This window comes from Lissotriton vulgaris, chromosome 9 (assembly GCF_964263255.1).
Source record: "Lissotriton vulgaris chromosome 9, aLisVul1.2, whole genome shotgun sequence".
NCBI lineage: Eukaryota > Metazoa > Chordata > Amphibia > Caudata > Salamandridae > Lissotriton > Lissotriton vulgaris.
The window spans coordinates 456,608,141-456,633,453 of record NC_141697.1 but is presented as its reverse complement, the minus strand read 5'-3'; the positions used below and the strand labels follow the sequence as shown (position 1 = coordinate 456,633,453).

General features: G+C 44.2%; 1 protein-coding gene across 1 annotated transcript in view; it reads right to left on the bottom strand.

Annotated features, from left to right (window-relative positions):
- ADSS1 (adenylosuccinate synthase 1) overlaps positions 1–25,313 on the bottom strand; it is a 478,155-nt gene that overhangs the window by 92,444 nt on the left and 360,398 nt on the right. Inside the window, exons 9-10 of the mRNA XM_086937899.1 lie at positions 15,917–16,071; positions 12,547–12,671 (exon numbers count right to left, since the gene is read on the bottom strand). Of these exons, the coding sequence (XP_086794025.1) occupies positions 12,547–12,671; positions 15,917–16,071 (280 nt within the window). The remainder of the gene's footprint in view (positions 1–12,546; positions 12,672–15,916; positions 16,072–25,313) is intronic.

Below are 25,313 nucleotides of genomic sequence, written 5' to 3'. Positions count from 1 at the left end.
CCCTCCCTCTGTCACCCTCTGCTCCCTTTCCCTCCTTTTCCATCCCTCTGTCTCCCTCCGTCTCCCTCTCCATCTCCCTGTCACTCTGCATCTATCTGTCGGTTCCTATCCCTGCCTCTATCTGTCTCTGTCTGTCCCTGTCTCCGTCTCCCTCCCTCTGTCTCCCTCTCCGTCTGTCTCTGTCTCTACCTCTATCTCTCTTTGTCTCTATCTCTGTCTGTCTCTGCCTCTATCTGTCTCTGTCTGTCCCTGTCTAAATCTGTCCCTGCCTCTATCTTCGTCTCTATTTGTCTCTCTCTCTGTCTCTCTTGCTCTGTCTGTCTCTATCGCAGTCTGTCTCTATTGCGGTCTGTCTCTACCTCTATCTGTCTCTGCCTGTCCCTGTCTCTGACCCTATCTAGCTCTGTCTGCCCCTGTCTCTGCCTCTATCTGTCTCTGCCTCTATCTGTCTCTACCTCTATCTGTCTCTGTCCCTGTCTCTGACCCCATCTAGCTCTATCTGCCCCTGTCTCTATCTGTCTCTGCCTCTATCTGTCTCTGTCTCTATATGTCTTTATCTGTCTCTATCTCTATCTGTCTCACCTCACCCGGCTCTCACTCCCTGGTGCCCTCTGTTACCTCACCCTGCTCTCACTCCCTGATGCCCTCTGTCACCTCACCCGGCTCTCACTCCCTGCTGCCCTCCCACCTCTCACCTCCCTCACCCGGTCTCTCCCTCCCTGCTGCCCTCACCTGGGCTCTCACTCCCTGCTGCCCTCCCACCTCAACGGGGCTCTCATTCCCAGCTGCCCTCCCCCCTCACCAGGCTCTCCGTCCCTGCTCTGCCCTCCCACCTTACCAGGCTCTCAGTCCCTGCTTTGCACTCCGCCACCTCACCGGGCTCTCAGTCCCTGCTGCCCTCCCACCTCAGCCGGACTCTCACTCCCTGCTGCCCTCCCACCTCACTGGGCTCTCACTCCCTGCTCTGCCCTCCCACCTCACCCAGACTCTGACTCCCTGCTGCCCTCCCACCTCACTGGGCTCTCACTCCCTGCTCTGCCCCCCACCTCACCGGGCTCTCAGTCCCTGCTGTCCTCTCCCCCCAACACCCCCTCCCCTCTGTGTGTCACCCTGGGTTGACACAGCCTCCAGGGCACTCACACAGCCACACCCCAGTACTTCACAGGTCTTTAAAAGACCATTTGTTTGTTAATGAGGCTTTGTTCACCTCTTAGCGCCCCTGCAGCTCCACTCTCACTGTGGCTGGAATCGCTGGGCCCCCACAGAGCAGGCTCTCCGATTCCCACTGCTGCAACCGGCGGTGTTTGCTGAAGTTTAGAAAAAGATCACAGGTGCGATGTCTCAAGTTCCACAGGCCGCCAAGGCAGACTTGCCGGGCCGCCAAGGCAGGATTGCCGGGCCGCTGACGGCCCGCCGGCCGTACTTTGAGTGCCCCCGGCTTAGAGTGTGTGTTTAAATAGGGGCACTGTTTGGGGTGAAGGAGGTCGGATATCTGGCATAAGGTAACCAATAGTAGCGGGATCGTAGGAGAAGATAGAACTGTGTAGGCATGGACCGCAGTGGTCACCAGAAAGAAGCGTGCATGGTATTATACCCACGTAAAAATGAATTTTCAGATGAATAATTGAGCAGAGGTGCTTTCAGTCGGTATGGTGAGGTGTCTGTCGGATTTCACCTGCGATTTTTGCATACACACACTGACAAAATCACACACACACTCTCTCTCATTTGTTTTGAAGGCACTAAAAAATGGTTATTTTCCAAAATATAGGGGCAGATTTACAATAACTGGCGCATCCCTGCATATCAGCAGGGATGCGCCAGTTATTGTGCGCCACGGCTCTGCCACCATGGATGCGCCACATTTGCAATGCGGTGCACCATAGGGCAAAAACGGCACAGATGCGTGACGCATCTGTGCCGTAAAGGCGGCGCATTGCTGGAGTTGCGTCACAAGCGCGACACAGCTCCAGCAATGCTCTGGGGGGCCCTATCTTCACAATGCTGTGGTTTTGATGCAGCATAGGCTCAAAAGTGACTGAGTCAAATCTTGTAGATTTCAGTCAGCCACTTTTAAGAGGCGTCCCTGCGCCTGAACGCCCCCTCCCCCTCCCCCCCCCAGCGCAGGAATGCCTACTTCTGGTGCATTGCTTTACAACGTGACGAGTCTCCCAGATGCGTTACGTTGTAAATACCCCGCAGCATGGCGCATCTTTTGCGCCGCCGCTGCGTCACAAAAGTGACGCAACGGCGGCGTAAAAGAGGCGCAAGGGGCTTGTAAATCTGCCCCATAGTGTTTTTCTCGTTTAGTACTTCTATCAAACCGTATTTCTCTCTCTTTCCACAGCCTCTTCAGTCCCTCTCATGCACCCTACTTGTCATATAATGTATTTTAACATTATATGTTAGCCTGATGGTTGGGGAATCTGATGCTCATCCTAGCCCCCCAAATCTTACTGACCAAGCTACGTCCCTGGCTCTGGACGATTCTTCTCACTCGTCTAGGGGGAAGAGAGACAAGAAGAAAGATTAAGTAAAAAGACACTCTGCCTGCAAGATATGTTTCGCTGTGAAAGCATTAATAAAGGAAACCAGGATCAGGAAGCAGCATATGTGCCACTGAATTGGTAGCAAGGCCTCTTTTTCTTAATGTTTTTCGCTGTCATTAATCCACTGGAGAAAATAATTTAGCTCATGTCACTTGCACCAAATGGCATTAACAACGTTGCCCAATTCACATCGAACAGCAAGTTGTGAAGAGACGACTTCCTACAAATGTAAATTTAGAGGCCACTCAGATCTCAAGTATAGAAAAGGGGGGACTCAGAAGCACAGAAAGAACTACTTGTTAAGCCTGTCCTGTGATGCGTTGCTCGATTGGCCGATACTCGGGCCTTTGCCGGCTCACAGATAGCAGTAGTAAGTGCACGACACAGGTATTACTTTGGGATCACAAGGTCCGAGCTCAGGGCCTTTTATTTCTCACCCAGTGCCAGCCGCGGCCAGCAACATTACAATATGGTGGGCACAATGCCGAAAACACTCTCCATATATGCTGATCCTGCTGGCTTGCTGGCCACAGGCTCTGGATTCAATCTCCTTCCTCCTCCTGGCACTCTCCTCGGTACTGACACGATGTAAAGGGAAGGACTTCGCTCCTTGTACAAACGCAAACCTACCCAATTCTGGAGCTACGATTGGTTGGAGCAGGCTAACCCAGCACTCATTTTGAGGCTAGGGGGGCCTGCAGCTGCAATCCCTCTGCTGTTTCTCAGCCCTGGGATTGCAGGCTTTGAAGTGCGCATGTCAGATAGTCCGGCACTAGACAGCTGGCCAATCTGACTTGCGCATTTGCAGGGGCCTGCATTATTAGTGCAATTGCATTTTTTAGCCCCGCCCCCTGCCATCGTGCTGTAACAGAATGAGCTTGGGACACATTAATAAAATGGTATTTATTACCATTTTATTAATAAATGGTATTTATTACCATTTTATTATTAAATGGTATTTATTACCATTTTATTAGTAAATGGCATTTATTACCATTTTATTAGTAAATGGTATTTATTACCATTTTATTAATGTGTTTGCCTGCTGCACTCACAGCAGGCTGAGTGATGTGGACAACTAGAACAGGGTTTTCATGTGAAACACCCCTCCTTACTATTGCATGTTGGGATGACCAAATTCCCAAAACATTTCTCCTTCGCCCAAGCAAAATAAAAATACAACAAACAAAAACATCTAACTTACATCACAGCCAACACTTTCATAAACATTAGAAAACAAGGATGAAAAATGCGTACAAACCAAAAACAGAACAACTGTGCACTCTCAGGTCTCTGAGTTATACGTCCTCAATTCAAGACAAAATCCTTCAATCTTGTAGAGCCCATTGGACTCAGTCTGAGAGGATATCTCGCCTCCCCTTACTGATGGATGCCAGAGATGTCCTCAGCTGGCTCTTTACGTTGGAGAGAAACCCCTGTAGCAGGGCCATTACCTAGATTGGCTCTAGGACCATCTCCAGGTGAGGTGGACGTGAACCAGGAGACTGTGATCATCTGCCTCCAATGACCATGTCAGGTGTGATGTGTTAGAGTTTCTCCTTGCACCCTGAGGGTTTCATCATCACATCATAATTCCTCATCGGAAGTTGCACACTGGTTGCCATCAGACAGGTGGAGTTTTTTGTAGTGCTTGAAGAATGATACATTCCTGGTGATGCCCTATAAAGGGCAGTAGCGGCTGGTGTCAGGGATATGTGTGTGTTGGGGTAGCACGGGGGAAGCAGCGTTGGAAGCAGCTTAGGTGTGAGAATGTACCAAACAAAACAATTAAAAAAAACGCAACTGCTGGTCTTCTGCTCGCCTCTCTGCTCGCTGGTCTTATGCTCCTCTGGCAACAGGCTAAAGCTCCTAGTCTCCCACACGGCCAATCCAAACACTGCTCTCATACCCATGAGAGCAGTGTCGAGATTGGGCAGAGTGGGATTGTTTTGCGCTCAATTGGTAGCTGGGAGCCTGTGCCTGCTGATCTCTTTACCCAACAACACATCAGGGTTGGAGAGATGTCAGCACGCATGATGGTTTTTCCAGCCTAAGACGGCTGGCCAAATCGATATGCGCACTGGCAGCAGTGCCCACCACTCCTCCTCTCCCTGGTGCAGTGCAATGTCCCCACCTCCCAAGACTCAGCTGGACGAAAAATAAGATTGGCATTTTATTTTCCTTTTGCCTCTGCAGGCAGACGCTACTCCGCAAAAGTGGAGAAGCCGCCGCTGATAACAGCACTGATTATCCAGGGGTTGATCTCAAATGGCAAGTGTAACTTACTACCAGGATGCCGATTCTGACAAGTACCAAATCACCAACCTGGAGATGCCTCTGCTGGGCTCTTCTCCTTCTTGACGTTTTGTAGTTCTGTGCTTTGTGTTGGTTTAAGACCTCTGCCACCTCATCTCGGATTTTCGACTGCTCCAAAACATGAGGAATGGTGTCGCCCACCATCTTGCTCATGCATAGATTGCTGGGGCTCACTGTGGTCGTGGCATGCAGAGTGAGCTGATATTCTCAAAGGAAAGCATATAGAGCACCTTCATTGTTCTGGTAATTAGCCAGCATAATACTGATGCCATTGTTCAAAGTTTGCAGCCATCAGGGAGTGATTCTCCTGTGATGAATACACCTGAAGGTTGTATAGTCAGCAAACTCCTGACTGGAAAATGGAGGTCCGTTGTCTGTCAAGAGTACAATCAGCAAACCATGAGTAGCCATGACCTTTTCTAGTTGAGGTATAGTCTGGCCAGCAGGTATGGAGTCAAGAATTTCTCTCTCAGGATATTTTGAAAAGTCATTATCACCAGCATGTGCCGACCATCAGGTAGGCTTCCAAAATCAGCACTGGCTGATGCCAGGGAAACAGAGGAATGGCCTCTGTGATAGCAGGTGCAGACGGCTCTGCCAGTCCAGCAGCTGCTAGTTCATGACGTACATTTTGCAGCAACAGAAGGGCCTGCCGTGCCTCCAAACTTCGATGGGACACATTGTGAGTGAGGGTATTCCAGTTCCCTGATGCCATAGCCAAAATTGCCAACTGGAGACACTCATCCAGGTTGGTAGCCTCAACAATCTCCCCCAGAGTAATGGGTAAAGACCTCAATGTCTCAATCACCAGCTTCACATACTCCTCCACTTCATCAGCATCTAACTCTTCATTGACTGTGCCTGGTCTTGCATGCCTGGATAGTCGGTGAGATTCTGAGTCCCAGGCCAGTATACTACAGAGAAGCAGAACTCCTGCAGATGGAGAATGCACTTATCAATTCTTGGTGGTGATTTTGAGGACGATCTAGTTAACACAGGGATCAGTGGTTTGTGGCCCATGTGGACTAAGAACTTGGTGATCATAGAGTTATATGTGAAAGTGGCAACACCCCCAATGAATAGCAACGGCTTTCTTCTCAATGTGAGAGTGCCGCTGCTTTGTATCTGTCAAAGCACGACTGGCATATGCTACAGGAGTCCTTTTACTATTGTCTTGTTTTTGGGACAGGACTGCCGCTGAGATTTCAGAGTCTTGGGAGGATCAAAGTAGGCCATAGTAGTGGGTTAAGAAATGTTTGCTTGGTCGCTTGAAAAGCTTCTTGGGTAGGGCCACAGAAGGCATATGCTTTCATCAGTTCTTGAAGTGAAGCTGTGAGGGTGGTCAAGTTCTTAGTTAATCAGCAAAAATATGTGATCATCCCCAGAAAACTAGGTACGTCTGTGACACATGTGGGAGCCAGGGTGTCATATTTCCGGGTTAGGCCCATGTAGTGAAGCAACTTATTTCTTACATTGTCCTCATGAATAACATTTCCAAGCTGTGCACTTTTGCATACATTTGCAAGCATGACAATGTTGGATATGTTTCTCTGAAACTATACTTGTTTTACATCTAGCTTTGCACAACACTATCACAATGCCCTGAACAAGCTAAACAAGATCTTGTTCCTCACTATGTACAAATGTCATCACTATTTTAATCTATGGGGCTACAGGGCTGTCTACATATTCACAACATCACTAATCTATGCGTACATCACAAGGCTGCTTTCCATTATAAAAGTTGAGCATCCGATAGATCAGTAGATGAGGTACTTCTGCTGACACAGAGGGTCCTTGTATGCTGAGAAATCACCAAGCAGCGATCTGACATCTCATGAGGGGTGTCCAGTTCATGACTAAGGCAGGGTCCTTCACTCTATCCCATCAAGTAATGGATAGAGTGGGGGGATTCTTGGCTTTACACCTACATAAAATCTAAATACACTTAGAGTAGTGTCCACATCGTTGGAGTATGCCTGATTACTGACTTGTTGTATATGCCTGCATTTATACATTGTTTCAACACCATGGTAGATCTCTACCTACTATTTACGCTTTTGGTGCTTGTAATCATGTTTATCTGTTTCTGTCTCCTAATCATTGCAGCACACTTATTTTATGCAAGAATAACATTGGTTCAATAAATATTATTGATACCATCCTATTATGCATTCTCTATATATTTCTCTAAGAACAAGTGAGCATGAGGGACTGAGCGAAAGGTTCTGTACTGTTTCCACGGTCCCTGAGGGAACGAGTTGTCATGTTCAGTGGTTGCCAGAAACCATTTACTCCCTGTTAGGTTAAGGGGGCTTGGGGTGGGACTGTGAGCTAGCTTGTTCTATAGGACAACAGATCCTGCGGGGTGACTCGAATCAGACTTGCCACCAAGCCCTTAGTTTATGTTGTCCAAACAATGCGCAGGTCTTACAGATTGGTAGGAACTGCACGACAAGGGCAGATTGAATGTCCTAGGGCGTCAGATGCCATTCACGCCGGATGGCCATGTTGGGTAAGTGCATGTCCATGCAAATCTGGACCTGTTCAGGCTGCCAGAGTTTTGGAGCTACAACTATTGGAGACACCCAGGGGGTCGGGTCTTCCACCCTTTCGATAATGTCCACCTGTTCCAGTTTCCGGAGTTCACCCTCCACCATTGGGCGGAGATGGAATGCCATGGATGATGTCTCACAGAGTTGTTGAATCAAATCATCTATGTGGAGGTGCATCAAACCGTCTCTCAGACATCTATTGCCCTCAAACAACTGTGTGAATTTGTCCACACTCACAAGTGCAACCTCAATTCAAAAGGAACTAAATGGAGACGCTCCACCGTACGACAGCTCTGCAGAATTCCAGAGCCTCCTTAGGTAACATATACTTTGGCACGTGTTGACAGGTCCTCATGCATGATCTCAGTTGTGAAGACACCCATTAATGGGAGGGGCATTAATGAACCAAAGGTAAACACCTGGGCTGAGGTGGGGTGCAGAACGGGTTGTTGTGGGAGAGTCCTTAGAACAGATTGCGCCAAGATGTTAATCGAGCTGCCTTTGTCAATCAGGGCTGGAATTTGATGGCCCGTGAAGAGAACTGTGCATTTTCGAGTTTGTCTCCTATGGTACTCTAAGGGTTGCATAACATACATGACATGCACCATGCCATCCAAGTCATCATCGTCCATGGCCTCTTCGCCATATGGGAACCTTAGTGTCTCCATGACATTCACTGACTTGTGTTTTTGTACATTTCTGAGATGCGGAGGAGCGGCATACCTCAGCAAAGTAGTTGAGTTCATTGCATGCCAAACATCTCTTCCCTCATGCAGGGCAGGTTCCCTTATATGGATATGGCCCGTGGCACCAGTGACACAGTTTGGGAGCTGCACCTGGCTTGGAGTAAGCTTACTTCATTTTGGAACCCACTGCTTCTACCGCGTTGGCATGCTCAGTTTTTACCTGCTGATGTAAAGCTGCCTCCATGTGAACAGCACGCACTAGAGAGTTCTTTAGATTGCCCAATCATGAGCATATTGGCCATGGACAATACCGGGACCTGGAGGATGTTCTCCCTCAGCTTGGCTGAGAGACTGCCCCGAATGATTGGGCCCTGATCGCAACATCAATGTCTGGTGTGTTCATGTGCTGGCCAGATCTTTCAGGTGAGCACAAAAAGTGTCCACAAATTATCTGGGCTGCTGCTTGTCGTAACAGGAACATAATCAGAATTTGCAAGCGGTTTTAAGTGAACTGTTAGTGCCTGTTTCAAAGTATTGTAAGTGAAAGGTGGGGCAGCTTCCACCACTGACTACCATAGTTTGTGAACAGTGGCACCCCCCAAATGTAGGCGCATGGTGCGCCTTCTGACATTCTCAAAAGCCACCGCAGCAAAGTACGTTTCTAGATGTTCAACCCAATCCTTCCATCTCGCCTCCTGTGAAGACGGAGGGCCATCCACAACAACCAGCTCAAGGGTGTGTACAGATGCAATGAGTGCCTAATGTCAGGGCAGCAGGTGTGCAGGAGGTGGGGGTTAGCAACGGTCAAGCCCACGGACTTCCAGTGAGCACACACTGTTCCACCCAATAGGTTTTGGTCAGGTCTTGACAGCCCAACAAGGCAGCACAGCGCAGCTGGGGAGCAGCCCACATGGGAACGTTTGGAAAAGCCCCCACAAATTGCCAAAGTCACATGGAGGGAAACCATACAGCCCTCAGCGTGCAAGCAGAAGTCAATGCAGGCCTTACCGGCAATGTATTATGGAGAAAATGTGGGGCTCTCCTCACCAGGCGATCAGTAAGCATATTGTGCGCTTCCCCAGACCACATGGGCCAACCAGTGCGGCCAGCGTGACAGCGTAGGTACCTGTACGTGGGAAACAGCATTTACAATGATGTCGGTACTACGTGACTCCTTTACAACGCGGTCAGTACGACTGTGTTGTTCCCACACGGACCATTACAATGCAAGCCGTTTCAACGATTTGCTGTAGGGGTACACGCTGGTGTTGGATTTACAATTCTACACCTCCCCTGCTGTTGCACAAACTGGAGTAGGAATAGTAAATATTAATATTCCTAAGTCCAGCGCGCGCCCTACAGTAAGCCGTTGAAATGACTTGCGATGTTATGGTTCACGTTGAAACGTGTGAAAAGCGCATTCGTTGTAAAGAGTCCTAGTCATAGGGAAGCACAAGACAAGGTCCAAGCCAGAGACCCCCTCACTTCTGGGTTACATACAGTGTCAGCTAGAACACAGGCTTCCCATGCAGCAGACACCTGCAGCACAGAAAAACAGCAGAGCAATACGCTTATGACCCTGGAGGTCAGCGAAACAGCAACATTGTTGTAGGACCGCCGGCTGAAGAAACAGATCCATCTCCCCAGGCAGCAAGGCAGAAATGAAGGCCTGCTTCGGCATGCTGAGTAGCAGCAGCAATCAGCAGACAAGTAATGATCCAGGGGCGATGCAGCCGGGAGCTACTGGAGACACTCCCCGGCCATCAAGCAGATATGCGAGGCAGCCGTCTCGTGGTAAGGACAACCGGGGCCACGGACAGGGCAGCAAAAATTGGGGGAAATGGTGTGACCCCTAATTGCCAATTGCTACGTTGCTCGATTGGCTGATACACAGCCCTTTGCCGGGTCACAGAGAGTGGTAATAAATGCATGACACTGGTATTACTTTTGGCTCAGCGCAAAGTCAGTTCAAGGTTTAAAAGCAGATCAATATTGCTTGAGAATGTACATAGCTTCTAAAAGTCTAAATACATAATCAATACAGAATTGATAGAAACTATAATGAGAGCTTTACAGGAAGCAACAGTGGCACAAGCTACTGAAATGGAAGCTATTTATAAAAAATAGATGGTTTGGAGGTTAACATGTCCAGGTATGTTGTACAGCCAGAGGTGTTGAAGAAGATATTAATTACAAGAAAATCAGGCCCAAAGTCAGAACCTTCAGGTTGAAAAGGACATTTAAAAGGTTATGTGTTTAGAACAGAGGTATTAGAGAACCGGCCTACAAAGCCAAATTCTGAGTTTCCGGGGTTCCTAGGGGAATACAGCAAGAGACCCCCTTGTGTAAATTTGTCAGTGATCTATTATGTGAAGCCGTATTGCCAGGGGAAGAAAAGCATGAATTAATAATTGTAAGAGCCTATTGTGTCTGTAGATGAAATCTGAGCCAGGAATAGAAGCTAGTGAATATAACAGGGCAAGCTAATAATCCTCCAGGATATCCCCCAGGCAAGAAGGTCCTGAAGGAGTATTTCACATTGAATTTGTATACTTTCCAAATAGATCTAGGTGGTAGGCATCCATAAATCCAACTACTAACAAACTTGAAATAACTCCAGAGAATGAATTAGTATAATAATGATGTCTGGAGATGGAAACTCACTTTTGGAAGCTATCTTCATCCATGACAGACCGTTTTTGCACCAAAGTAAGAATCTTTTAAGGGGACACATATCTGTTGACGTTGCAGTCAGTGTAGGCTGTGCAACCATGGTGAATGTGACAGAAGCATAGCTGCCTGTGTAAGAGAGTACCTTCTGTTTGTAAAAGTAACAAATCTCGAGGAAAGCAGGATTACACCTAGTTCTACCACATGGAGGTAATTAATGATATCAGTGGTTCAGATGGGAAATATTTTTTTGATGAAAATGGAGCATTGTCATCTGTTCACTTGAAAACAAGTTAATAAGTTAAACCAGGATTGGGTTGCATGAGCCAAGAATTAGAAGGCACTGGGTTTGCATAACTCAATAATTAGAAGGCATTGGTGGATAGGGTCTCTTACCTACATTATCATTCTTACTTAAATTATCTTTCTTTCACTCTTCCATTCTTTCGCTCTTCTCCTATGTTAGATGTCCAAAGAATTGAGATCTAATAGTGTGTGTATGCTCTACTATCCAATAAAAAGGATTTTTGGATTGGATGAGTAAAGGAATACAAGTACTGTTGATGTAGTATTTAGGGGAACTTGAATGTCTCTTATGCTATATACATATGGAGTAGATTTTGGTTGCAGGTATATAATACATTAATTCAATACATTAATTCCTGCTAGTACAATGCTGACTTTTTACCATGACTGTGTTTTTACATGCCAGTTCTTCTGCACAGAAAGAACAATTATTTCAGTAGCCAGTGTTGTTGGTTATTCTCTTCGAGACTCTAATGTGAATTAGATTTCTGAGTGCTATGAATTGAAGTGTGTGTAAAAATTAACAGTGTTTTGAGTACTGAATTCTCTATGCCATTACAAAACATTCTCTTGGGTAACTAGAGAAACATGTCCTACAAATCAATAAAAGGTAAATGTAGTCTTTTTTTTAAAATTTGCTCTTGTTATTGATCAAATAAATGCAATCTGTGAAGATTCTGGGACATTATCTTTCGCATAACAGTAAGATAGTATATGTCATAAACAAAAGTTTGGCAGGTCCAAGGCCATGCTACAATTATAAATCTTCATCTACTGTGAGAATTAAACGATGAAGAGCTCATCAGAGCCCTTGATGTATGCTTGTGTGAGTTATTTTATTGGTACCAAGAGGTATCCTCCACTTCGAGTTAAATTCGAGGTGGATTATCTTGTCGCTGTATTATTATTATTATAGCCATTCATTAATGATAACATGTTTTAATTTTACACATTTTAAAACTATTTTATCTCCACTCTTTATATATTTTAGCATTGAAGACCAATACATTTCTCCTTTCCTCTGCCCTTTCCTGTGTTTTCTACAAATGTTTGCTTTTTAATATTACATTTTGTTTTATTTTAATACATAATTTATAATTAATTATACCTGTTTTATTTTCAATAAAATCTTCCAAACATAAAATAACTGCATAGATCTTTTGCCCTACTTGGCACTTGGTTGCACATGTAGTATCAATGAATTCCCATGAAATTACAAGAAAATCAATCTTAAAATGTGTTCTTAAAGTTCCAACTTTCTCAAGGCTTCTGCTCTCCGAAAAGGGAAGATGGTACCAAGATTTAAATAAGAGATGTGCCTTATTTCTACAAATTTATTATGATAGAGATTCTCTATCACAGACATTTCTTAAATTGTGGGACATCTCCCTTGGACAGTTTCATTGACAGCAGATTGTTGAAGACATTTTTAATATTTTTCTTGAACAAAAATGTGTTTCTTACGCAGTAAATCCATTGACCATATGAGCATATCTCAGTATGACAAGATCTAACCAACCACACCGTCTCTTCCTGCCTGTTGTTACTCCCCATTCATGGCCTCGACTCTGCAAGAGAGTTCCAATTTCCTGCAATAAGATAAATAAAAACTCATTTACAAATTCATCATTTGTCCATTCTTAAACATGCACAGCCAAAATATGGTTTTAACTAGATGCAAATAAACCTTAAAAGGGGGATTTTCCACATAAAAATGACAGATTCAATATTTCTGTGGTTTGCCTTCGATATGTATTTTATAAGTTGACACATTACTTCTATTGTTTACATTTTGCTCTTAGATGTATTCATGAGGTAGGGAAGATGTACTGAACTGCTACGATACAATACAATACATGCATAGTGCACAACAATTTATTTTCATTGCTGCCTGCATCAAAGTCCCTAATGCTATTCTGTTTCGTCATCAGCCTCAAATGGATTATGTGTGGGTAAATGTGAGCCCTACAAACTAAATAAAACTGGAGAAAAAGCAAGAATTTCACCAACCTCTTAGTGGTCTTCAAATTTACCAATTTGGATAAATAATAAATAGAAATGTACATTCAGTACCGCTGGGAACATACATAATGCAAAGCCTAGATTTAGTAATAATTTTGTTTACATCATTTTACTTATGAACAACACTAAGAACATAGGAGGTCTATAGGTCAGTTATTCTGACCCGACTGACATGTAATATACTAGGTCAGTGGGTGCTACAGTCACCATTGGGTAAATGCTAAGGAGCAAAAGATAAGGGGGAAAAAAATGGAACAAAACACATGTGCAGTGAACTCAAACCACAGAGAATGGAGCTAGATCAAAAACTGGTCGACAAAATCCAGATCTTCTCATAGTGGATAACCATCAAACAGACCAAGTGATCAGTCATATCATTAGGTGTCCAAACTGTGACCCGGCAGGTCCTTTGATCATCAAGACCTCATGCCGCACAGAGAGTTGTAGATGCTGGATAAGGTCTACAGTTGGCTCTGAAACACTATTTGCTGGCCAGTTTGTGATAATAGAGTAAAAACACAGTGCAACTAACCAATGTGGTGACTTAAAATAGGGTGATATGTCTCAATGAACTATTTTAATGAAAGACAAGGCACATCCCCTAATTAAAAACGGAACAGCGCAAAAGACAGTATGAAACAAATAACTGTAATAATAAGGGCCAACATGTTTCTGCCTATCGGGCCAAATGCCCCATGGCTTTCATCAGGGCCACTGTTCTTGACTTGTTGTTACTGTTAAGAATTAAGTGAAGGCAGTCGTGAGAGACGCGGAAACTTCCTACGATCGGATACGATTCCAGAATAACACGGACGTTATCCTCTTAGACTCGGGGACACTGTGAAGTTATCTACGCTAATCGATACGTAGAGTGGTCCCCCCCGTGCCCAGTGTTCGGATCCTATCGCCCTACCCTATCGGGATATCGGACTTTACTTATCAAGATTGAATACCTCCCATTGATTCCTGTTCTGATCTCTAACCAGAAATACTGATTGATTCAGGTTGTTTGCCCCACCACCCCTCCTCCGTCCTGAAGAAGACCATCATGCAAGGATTCCATTAAATCCTGCCTTATCTGGGTCGAAACGTCGACATACCCCCTGACCTATAACCCAGCTCCTCCTACCCACTACTCCTGTACATTAGGGACAATGGGGCATGTGTAACTTGAATTATTGGTTTAAACTGTGACCGCTTTTCTACTTATCTTACATTGAATTTGTACTAATGTTTGATAGATACGTGTTTTTATTTGTCAAAATCCCTTCCCACACTACCCTCACGACTGCACGTCCCCCATACCCTCAGGGGCACCAATACAACTGCAATGTGTGAATACATGTTTGTTGCTTGTTTCCTATAATGTGAATAAAACATTATGGATGTAATTTATGTTTATTTGATTTAACCAATTAGCTGCGATAATACACTTCCCTCCCTTACTGGGACCCCTTTATTCTTAATGCAAAGCAGGGCTGACTTTTAAAATGACAGCAGGCCACACAGCAGTGCACACTTAAGGACATTAATTCTGCTGGGCCTCTAAATCTACATGAGCTACCATATACTAGGGACTTATATGGAGGTTGTCAGCACCAATTGTGATTTTACCTAATTACCATGTACCGTTAACATAGAGCACAGGCCTGGGTCTGGTTAGAAGAGCCCAGGGAACAATCAGCATCAGAAAACTAGCATCTAGTAGTCAAAATGAGGGCAAACAGTGGGGGGACACCACAAAAAGCCCTGGTTTCTCACAACCATGGTGGCCATTTTGATTTCGGAACACACAAAATTGATAGCACCTGGCTTATTTTTTGTCAACTCAGGTCACTCAGAAACAACTTACATTTTGTGTCCATTCTGATTCAGGTAAACGTTGTCTATACTTTTTGGCCAGCATTTATGTGAGCCTACTTCTAGAAGGCAGCCTTTACAGTCAAAAGAGTCCTAAGAGAGAAGTCCCTATAATTCTTGATGAAAAGAGAACAATAACAAGCTAAAACCCCTTTTAGTCTGTCAACAATTGTCCCAAATATCATTAACACATTAAAACATACCTTTGCAAGGAAACAAACAATTTGAGGCGCAAGAAATTGCCTACAAATACCCAAATGATTGTTGGTAAGGTCCTTTGTGATGTAGTACAGTAAAAATAATGGTATGAGGCTGAATATCTTGATTATTTGGGGTAATTTAAAAAAAAATTACCAAAGGACATGAATACTGGCAATAAACATGTACTGCAAGACTCCTGTAACTGGTATCTCTTTGGGTGTAGATAGATTTCTTAAATGTACATTACTACAAAGACAGATTAATTACACTGAATTGAAACAAAATGCCAGAGAAGGAACCAGTGTTTTGGTCTATTTAATGTGTCAATTGTGTAGTGCCATAGAACCTGTTGTTTTCCTTTTCTGACAGCACCCACTAAAACCTAGTTAAAAGGACTTTGATCAGCCTGTAAGCATCTCTACCCATTCATGGCCTCATTTATGTGTTTTTACCGTAGGGCAGCGCAGCAGGCCTTCCTACTGTGCTGCCCAACGGCAAAAGAAAAGGGCAGGAATATGGAGCAGGCTCCTGCGCCACAGAACGTCACAACAATTGACGTTCTGACGCCGCAAGGATCCTCATAAATAAGGCCCTCAGTACCTGCTAAACTGCATGATCCTTCAGGCTCTTGACTCTGGAGACACTGCTGAGGTTAGAGGACCAGGTTATGTTTTTCTGATGGCAGAACCACAGTTACAAGTAATAACATATTTAATGAACACTATATACCCTTGTTACATGAAAGACTTACATTTATTTGCTCAGTGGGAAAAGCACCAATCCCAACTCTAGTAGTGTAAGCCTTTACTACACCGTAGACTTGTCCAATATTCTGTGGAGGTATACCAAGACCAGTGCACACACCACCCACAGTGCAGTTTGATGATGTCACAAATGGGTAAGTACCTGAAAAAGATTAATTAAAATGGTTTAGCATGAAGGAAAACTATTATTACGTAGTAGCATGATTGTCCAATTTTGCATATGTATATTACATTTTCAACAGATTAACAATGTCTAAATAATACTTTTGTGTTTTTAAATGCTTCAGCATTTATATCCTTGTGCCATAAATACTTGCCTCCCTAAATTGAGGGGCTTATTTAAGAGCTTGTGATGCAATGCAGATCAGCAGGTCACCTTACTGCGATGCACTGTATGACAGGGAAAGGGCAGGAATGCACTGTATTTACTTTCCTTTCCCTTGGCTGACGCCCTTTTAACAGCCTAGCGCCAATGCAGGCACCCACCATGGTGCAAGGGTGCCTGTGTTGTATAGAGGCTTGTTTTAGTTCAGGAAGGTGTCCCTTCCTGCACCAAAACAATCCTCAGAAGCATAATCCTCTTTCAATGTGTGCTACAGAAAGCAGCACACACAGATTAAATGAGGAGGAAAAGAGATATTTCTCCTCGCCATGTCTCCCCTGAGAAGGTGTAACATTTTGGAGCATCCCCAGGTTTACAAGTTTCTCAAAATCCATGAGCGTTATGTGGGAGCACCCACGCAACGCTCAAAGAACATCATCCCAGGGCAGAGTTATGCAATGCAGTGATATGTGCTGAGTTCCGTTACTCCACATTTGTAAAGCCACTCAGGCCACGCAAATTGCCTTTTCACAGCTTCAAAAATCTGAGGTGGAGGTTTGCTCATGCATGTAGCATTACTGTGTGGTGCAAACGCGACGTAACCCTCTCGCGAATAAGCCCCTTAGTTTATTGTTCATTTGCATGGGTAAACTGAAGGGACGGATATAAGAACAAACAAGCATACATTTGTGGTGCCAGCACTGAAGAGGCCAAACAGAGATCTCTAAATACAACAGTTTATTCAGGCATGCTTACCGGTAATAGGCACAACGTCATTTTAATTGTGTTCTTTGGGGGATGGAGGGGAGGCTGTGCACCCTGAATATTCACCCCAGAATATTGAGGACAAAATATCAAAAACAATATTGTTAGGTAAATAAGTGTAGATTTTCTTTACCTGGGAATTATGAGTTAGAAATAGTAAATCTATTCTTCCCTACATGCACTTACCTTTCGAAATTTTGTCCAGCGTTATTCTGTTTTTGATATTCTTGTACCACAATATTCTGGGCGTCAATATTCGGTAGCACCACTGGAAGGAAGAAAGAAGTTCTATTTCCTGAAATCACGAAGTGAAGATCCTTTTTCACACGACGATCTGCTCTGACTGGAACATTTTGCATTGCTAGGAGGCTTTTGGCATTTCCTTGCCGGAAGGCAAATTTGGTCACTGACACAGTTTCTCAGCCTGTTCTGATGAGCTAATCCCACAGTGATAGAGCAGACAGACACTTTTCTAATTTTAGGGGGACTCTATAATCATACAGTCCTAAATGGGAGGTGGGGCATGTGTGACTCACGGAGTAGGACCTTCTATTATCTATATTATCTGTGCCTTTGCATAGATCTGGATTCTGAACTTGTGTCCAGGGTGGCAGTACTATGTCATGATCTAGAAAATGGTATGGACCATGTGACCTTTAGGTGGGCACACAATGCCAACGGGATAATGAGGGTGGTTGTGGAGTTGTTGGAATCCTCAACATGAGATAGAACTTGGAACCAGTGGAAGGAATGTGCTCCTTTGAAGGAGAGGGAGTTGAAGCTGGGAAATTGGAGGAGTAAGCTGTAAGTACTTGATAACGAATAAACATACTTTTACTATACATATGTCTATGTGGATCTCTACATAACTGGCATCGAGTTGAACCTGAGGTCTGTGCAGGGGACAGACGTGAAGTGCCTTCGACCTTTGACAAGGAATTGTAAGGATTTATTTAATTCCTCTACAAACCAATCTACATATGAAACTCATGGTGCACAGTGCTCTAATTGATCGTTAATGAAGCATCTGCTGTCTGTACTCAATGGCGGATTTACCATTTTTGACCATGAGTTAATTGATGCTTTAATTGTGTATTCTATGCGACATGCTGTATTATTAGGAGAGTAACAACGAGCTTATTGTAACAAGCGGTAGGTTTCATCCTGGATTTGACTTTTGGTACGTACGTGTAGCTTAGCACTTCTGAGACTTGCTTTTTGGCCTGCTGAGATTGCTTCATTGAAATTGCCAAATTTCAGTTACCTTACGCTTGCAACTGTTGCTGCATGTTTATTTTCAATTACCAACTGCAAACTCATTACTTGTTTACCTGATCATCTTGTGGGTGCTTGCGCCATGCCTCGAGGATCTCCGGTGACACAGCATCTAATCATGCTTGATTTCTTCTTTTCCCTTGCCTGGTAGATTATGGGTGCCACAGCATCCAGTTGTGCCTTAGTTTGTGTCCTCACCTGCTGGGTGACGTAGTATTTGTTGCTTGGGAGGAAAAGAAGCTCTAATTCACTCCATCTTACGCGGCCATTTTGTTTGTTTGGGACATCTTTCATAGATTTCAATAGCGTGCATGGTGAATAAATGATGGTGCATAGAAAAGTATTCTGAAATTTATGGGAACAATTTAATCTTAACAGAATAAAAAATTCAACATACTGAGGAAATAAAGGATCCACTGAAAGAGCTTTTCACTATGACTACAACCGAAGAAACAACTACCAGGAGGAAACTGGTGAATGATACTGAAGTTGAACATTTCTGCAGAGCTAGATTTTCACAAAGCTGAAGCAGTTTGTTATGGTAGTTTGTTTTATTAATTTATTGTGTTGATTAGTTATTTTAGTTGTTTTTTGTGCTCTTTGAATTTAATATTATATTTCTTTGCAGGTTTGGACTCTATTTTGTTGTGTTGCACTCCATTGCCTTATATATTCTTTGCACATAGAAATTAATGTATGAGGGGTCTTTGACTGCGTTATTGTGGCAGATCAGGGTTAGGCTCCGCTGCCTACATTCCTCGCTACTCCTGGGGATCCATCAGTACCGTGGAAACAGTGGAGGAAGTTGTTAATTACTTACACGTTGGCAATTGGTGCCGACAAATATGGTCATTTGAGGAAACCGGCAAATTTGCTCCACCATCTTGGTGTCGAAGTAATCAAATGCTACTGCTCTGATGCCCCTGGCCCCATTGCGTCTAGTACCAAGTGCATGGCTAGGAATGAGACATGTTGAAATTGTGACAGGAAGGGACATCTCTCCAAAGTTTGTAGGACAAGAGTCCAATCTGCCAAGGTGCAAGAGGTAGAAAACACTTGTGAAAATATACATGAGCTGGTATTGGATGTGGAGGCGTGTGAAAGGTCTGTGAGTGATGCAGCTTTCCAGGCTAAAGGTGTAGGCAGGGAAAGTACAAACAAATTGAAAAAAGTTCATTGCAATATAAGTTTAGATGAGTGTGATGTGGGATGTTGGTGGATTCTGGAAGTCTCTGCACCCGGTTATCTAGGGACAAGTATTATAGAAACTAGGTGGGGGTGGATCCTGGGTGGAGTAAGTCAGATATCAAAGCTGTAGGATACAGTGGAAAGACCATAGAGATACTGGGGTTTGAAGTGCATGGTGATAAGCTTTGATGGTAAAAAAGTGTTAGGTCGAGTGTACATAACAAAACAGGGTTCTGATCTTTTAGGTTGGCAGCACCAGAAAGATCTCAATATAATCCTAAATCCTAATGCTGAAATACCAGTTATGACATTGGGAGTGCATAATGTTGAGAAGGATGGTGATATTTTAGAAGGGTATGGTATGGTGATAATGCATACGTATTCTGGAGTGTTTACTGACAGGTTAGGCAGACTTGAAGGTTTCTCACAACGGATTCATCTAAAACAAATGCTACCCCAGTTGTATTTAGAGTAAGGAATGCCCCCCATCTAATGAGGGAGCCTTTACAGAAGGAGTTAGAGAAGTTATTGGAGAAGGGTATAATCGGGCCTATTGAGGCTTTGGAGTGGTTGGCACCCTGTGGTGGCAATGCCTAAGGAGGAGGTCAAGATTTGGTTGTGTGTGGAGTGACGTGACCTGAACAGAAATATATGGGTGGATAGACAACCCTTACTGAACATTTCTGAAATGTTGACAGCTATGGGAGGGGGTAACATTTTTAATGTGATTGACATATCTGCGGTGTATCATCAAATCGCTCTGAATGAGGAATCCAAACATCTTACCTCATTTGTTACACTGCTGGGGGCCTACCGACATTGTAGTATGCCTTTTGGGTTAGCATTGGCCTCAGCGGTTTTCAAAATATCATGCAACAGATATTAGGGGGACTTGAAGTTCTTTGTTTTCAGGATGATGTGTTGATTTTAGGGAAAAATTGTGTGGAATATCTGGATAAGGTGTTGAAATGAAGGAAAGTCATGGGTTGACTATAAAGAAAGAAAAATGTCAACTGAGAAGGACACAGGTTACATATTTAGGACATGAAATATCCAAGGATGGAATCAAGAAAAATATTGTTTCAGTGGTGGAAAATGCCCTTACACCACTTAACAAGGAAAAATTGAAGTCCTTCCTTAGGTTACCAGAAAATTGTTCAAAATTTGTGGCCGGAATTACTGAGATTGTGAAATTTTTAATATTGCTGATGAAAAAAGGTGCAACTTTTATATGCAATAAGAATTTTGATTAGGCTTTCAGCGAAGTGAAGGATGGCATTCTTCATGCTCTTACATTAGGTCACTTTAACGTTATGGCTAAGATGTACATAACAGCTGATGCAAGCAATGTGGGAATTGGGGCAGTTCAGGTGAAGGATGGCCAGGATAGGATTATTGGATTTGCCTCTAGTCGTCTTCAGAATGCTGAGGTCTCCTATTCAGTTATTGAGGGAAAAGCCCTGGCATATTGCGACGGAGTAAAGCATTTCAGATACTTGGTCTGGGGTTTACATTTTAAAGTCCATACTGAGCACAAGCCCCTTATTAATTTGTTTGAAGGGGGCAAGTGCTTGGAGGGAAATATACTGCTAAGGATAGCCAGGCGGATGTTGTCTGTGTTCGAGTATAATTTTGAAATGGAGAACGTTAAGGGATTGAAGAATGTGATTGCTGATTGTTTGTCAAGGATGTCAATGGATGAGATGGACCTACGGACAGATGGAGATGTTGAGAAGGTAATAGATGGGGGTGAAGAAGTGGCTCTTGTGCAGGAGGAATGTGATGAGGTGATGTCGGAAGATAATTTATTGCTATAGGTGGTCAAGTGTGTGTTTGAAAGTTGGGAGAAGGATCAAGCTAATGATGTCCGGTTTAAAGGCTACCTCCATGTGGAGGGGGAATTGAGTGTGTGTGATGGGAAACTATTAAAGAGGAACAGTTTATACCATCTGAGAAATTCAGAAGGAAAATAATCCATGCTGCACATGAAGGGCATCCGGGTCTCAATATGACTAAAAGGCGTGTGCAGCAATCATTTTGGTGGCCTGGAATAGTCAGGGATGTGGAAGGGGTAGTTAAGGAGTGCTATGCTGTGCCAATATTGATAAAACAAAAATTGTAAGACAGTCTCCTCTGAGCTGTGTGGTCCTGCCCAAACAGCCTTGGGAGAGAGTGGCTATTTATTTTTTGGGAACGGTATCCAAACTTGTGTTGCAGAATAAATACATAATGGTGGATTCCAAGTGGTTTGTTGTTGAGACTACTGATTCCTTATACTTTGATAACTTTATTTCGGTCAATGACCATAAAAGTACAATAAATTATGTACAGGCACAGAAATAAAAAACATAAATACATTGAGATTTATAAAGTTATTAAACTTGGGTTATCAAAGATAAGAAAAAAGTGGGAAGTAATAGTCTGTTATTTCTTATTAATAAAAACAGTTCTTCTCCGCCACATGCCAAGTAAAAATCGAGAGAGAGCAAAAACAATGGGAGGGGCGGTATCATAGGTTAAAACTCTGCAAGCTTGTACATAATGTCTGAAATCCAGGTTTTTGCATAATGGGATAATCCAGCATTTCCGAATTTCACTATATGCCGGACAGAAAAAAAAGATATGTACAATGTCTTCCCTACAATATTTACAAGCAGGGCAGTTGGCCTCCATCATTTTTGCCCATCTAGATGTCGATGCCCCAATCGGTATAGAGCCGTGCCTCAGTTGGATGTATAGTTTTCTTGCAAGTGGAGGCTGCACTAGGTCCAGAAAAACCTCCGTCCTGGATTCGGCTTTCATCAGTAGGAACTCAGTAGACAGCCTGCCCAGGGAAGTTGAACAATGTAGCATTTTGAGGTTATGCGATCTTACATCCGCCACTAATACAGTCCTTTGCATCCTCATGCAGCAGTCCTCCGGTGTATCCCAAAGTTGGGGTAGGCCAATTTGGTAGAGGAGAGCCTTTACATGTGCCAACCAGGGTATGTTCTTGTTCTTTAGCTGCCCCCAAATTGTAATGAACTCTACTCTAAAGGATACAAGCTCCGGCACAGACCAGAGCCTTCTCCAGTAGAGCAGAGGTCGTGCAGCTACCAAATCATTAATAGGTTCCAAGCCCAAATCCAAGCGTAGTGGTACGAGGGGCGTACTTTGGGGGAGAGCAACCAGATGTCGCATGAAGGCCTGTTCGACCTTCAGTAAGTTGCATACATTTGTGTGTCCCCAGAGTTCTGCAGCGTACAAAGCTGCAGACCTGACCTGTATTTTGTATATCTCAAGGGCAGGGGTAACTGGTTTAAAAGTTGAGGCTCTGTGGCGTCTGCCTACGCCTCCCATAATCTGTGCAAGTCTCAGGGAAGATTTAGAAACCTGGTGGTCCCATGTAAAGTGCTCAGTCAAAGTCACCCCCAGGTATATAAAAGTCTTGACTCACTCTAGTGGAGTTCCATTCAGTATGGGATTTGGGCGAGTGTGCTTCGGGGGATTGAAGATCATGAACTTGGTTTTCTCCAAGTTGACCTCCAATCCCCGCGAGGCACAAAAGGAGACAAACCCAAGCAGGACCCGCTGGATGCCTGATGATGTCCGCGACAACAACAAAGTGTCGCCCGCGAACATCAGAGCGGGCACCCTACCAGTAGCCAGGCGTGGAGCATCGTTGTCCCTGACACAATTAAGTTTATCTATCAGGCCATTAACATACAAACTAAAAAGAGTGGGGGCCAGAACGCAACCCTGGCGTACGCCCCGGGTGACAGGGAAGAGGGCTGATAATTCCCCGCTTTTCCCACACCTCACCTGAGCGTAATTCCCAGTGTGAAGTCTGATTAGGGCATCTAATAAGTAGGGAGGGAGACCAAGTTCCTCCAGCACCGTCCAGAGCCTCTCCCTAGGAACCAGATCGAATGCGGCCCGCAGGTCCACAAAGACAAGGTAGAGGCTACTGATTACATTCATACAAAGAAAGTCATAGAATTTTTGGAGAGGGTGTTCATAAATGAGGGTATCTCTAAAATCCTAGGGTCTGACAATGGGGTGCAGTTGTTTTCTAGGACAATGAAGGAATTCTTGTGTAGTGTGGGGGTTAAACATGAAAGAGTGGCTCTGTTCAGACCTCAAGCCAATGGTTTGGTTGACAGAGTCAATTGCCATGTGAGCATTCACTGTAGACAACCACTAGGGAGTTTTGGCGGGGGTTGAAGTGTGCCTGGCCCTTCTTGGATGACCCAGAGCTGATTTGAATTGACCTTGCTTGAATTTAGAGTATTGGGATGAGATTGCTTTGTACCTGAATAGGGCCTTTCTCCTTGCACAATACTGCCTAAACCCCCTGTGTTCATACTGCACCAGTGAGGACAGAACTGGTTTGGACTTGGCTCCAAGACCTTTGCACAAAGAGAACAAAGACATTTTGGGGTATAAGTATTAGACCTAAAACCCCTGAACTTTAGACTACTTCGGCAATTAAGAGGAACCTTTGCCAAGGAAAAGAGCTGGAGAAACTGGAGGAGAAGTACTGCCCCTTTGTTGTGTGCTGTCTACGGTTGGACTGCAGTAACTGTTTCTGCCAAGGAAAGGAGAAGGACTGTGCTGTGTGCTGTGCTCCCCTGTATGAGGAAGATCTCCAAGTGCTTGAGTAGAGTTCGCCTCCTGTTCTGAAGTCTCAGCGACACAAAGACCTCACCCCCAGCTCCCCTGAACTTCCTTGCTGTGAGTTCTGACCTGCCAAGAGGTGTACCTCTGACTGTGTTGGGCCCTAGGAGGTTGTTCCTGCTGTTGACAGCTGGAAAAGCAACGTAACTACAAGAAAATTGACTCATCGCTCTTTTTGTGGCTGTTTTTCCGACACAGCACTTCTATGCAAGAAGAATTTCCACGCCTCGCCAAGCTGCTGCTGAAACCGATGCAGCACCTGTCGCTGCTGCAAGAACAGAGGCATCAAGGGATCGCAGCTGAAGAAACTGACACAACGCTACTCAACTCCGCCCCACCAATCACCAACACATTTCAGATTTCCACGCATCGTACCTGTGCGGCAAGTTTTCCTGGCGCATCACCTGCAGTTCAGAACTGACTCAGATTTGACGCATCACTTCCCCCTACAGAACGGATTCAACGCATTGCTTCTCCTGTGTGCAGAAGAACTGTTGAATTGCCTACCCAGGTTCCCAGGAACTGATGCATCTCTTTGTTTTTCGGTGCTTCCCATCTCTGCAGCTGTTTGGCCAAGTAAATTTTGTCGCAACTACAGGTACTTTGAGAGAAATCACGCGTCCATAGTTTTCTATGGGCCAAGTTGTTTGAAGCCTTTTTAAAGTCGTATTTTTATTACATGGATTTTTGTCATTTTGGTCTTGTTGAGTTTCAATAAAGATACTTTATTTTTGTAAACTGGTGTGGTGTCCATTTGTGATCACTGTATTACTGTGTGTTTTGAGTACACATACTTTACACATTGCCTTTGGAATAAGTCTGTCTGCTTGGGCCAAGCTACCCAGAGGGTGAGCAGGGGTTATCTAAGGTGTGTATCCCCCTTACTCTGACTAGAAGCAAGGGTCCCTATTTGGACAAAGGTACCGACTACCTCTGTGAACTAGAGACCCCATTTCTAACACAATTAAGTTAGCAAAGAAGTTACACACATATCTTGAGGTGAAAGAATTAAAGAAAGGCATCACCTGGCTCAATTGTTAGGCCATAACAAGCAATTTAGAACAAGCATTGGCAAAGCTAATAGGTCTCGCCTTTGGGAACTACTAGATTTACCAATGCCTTTTAGCCATGTTGCACAGCATAGCTTAAAGATTAAAAAATGCGATAAAGCAGCACAG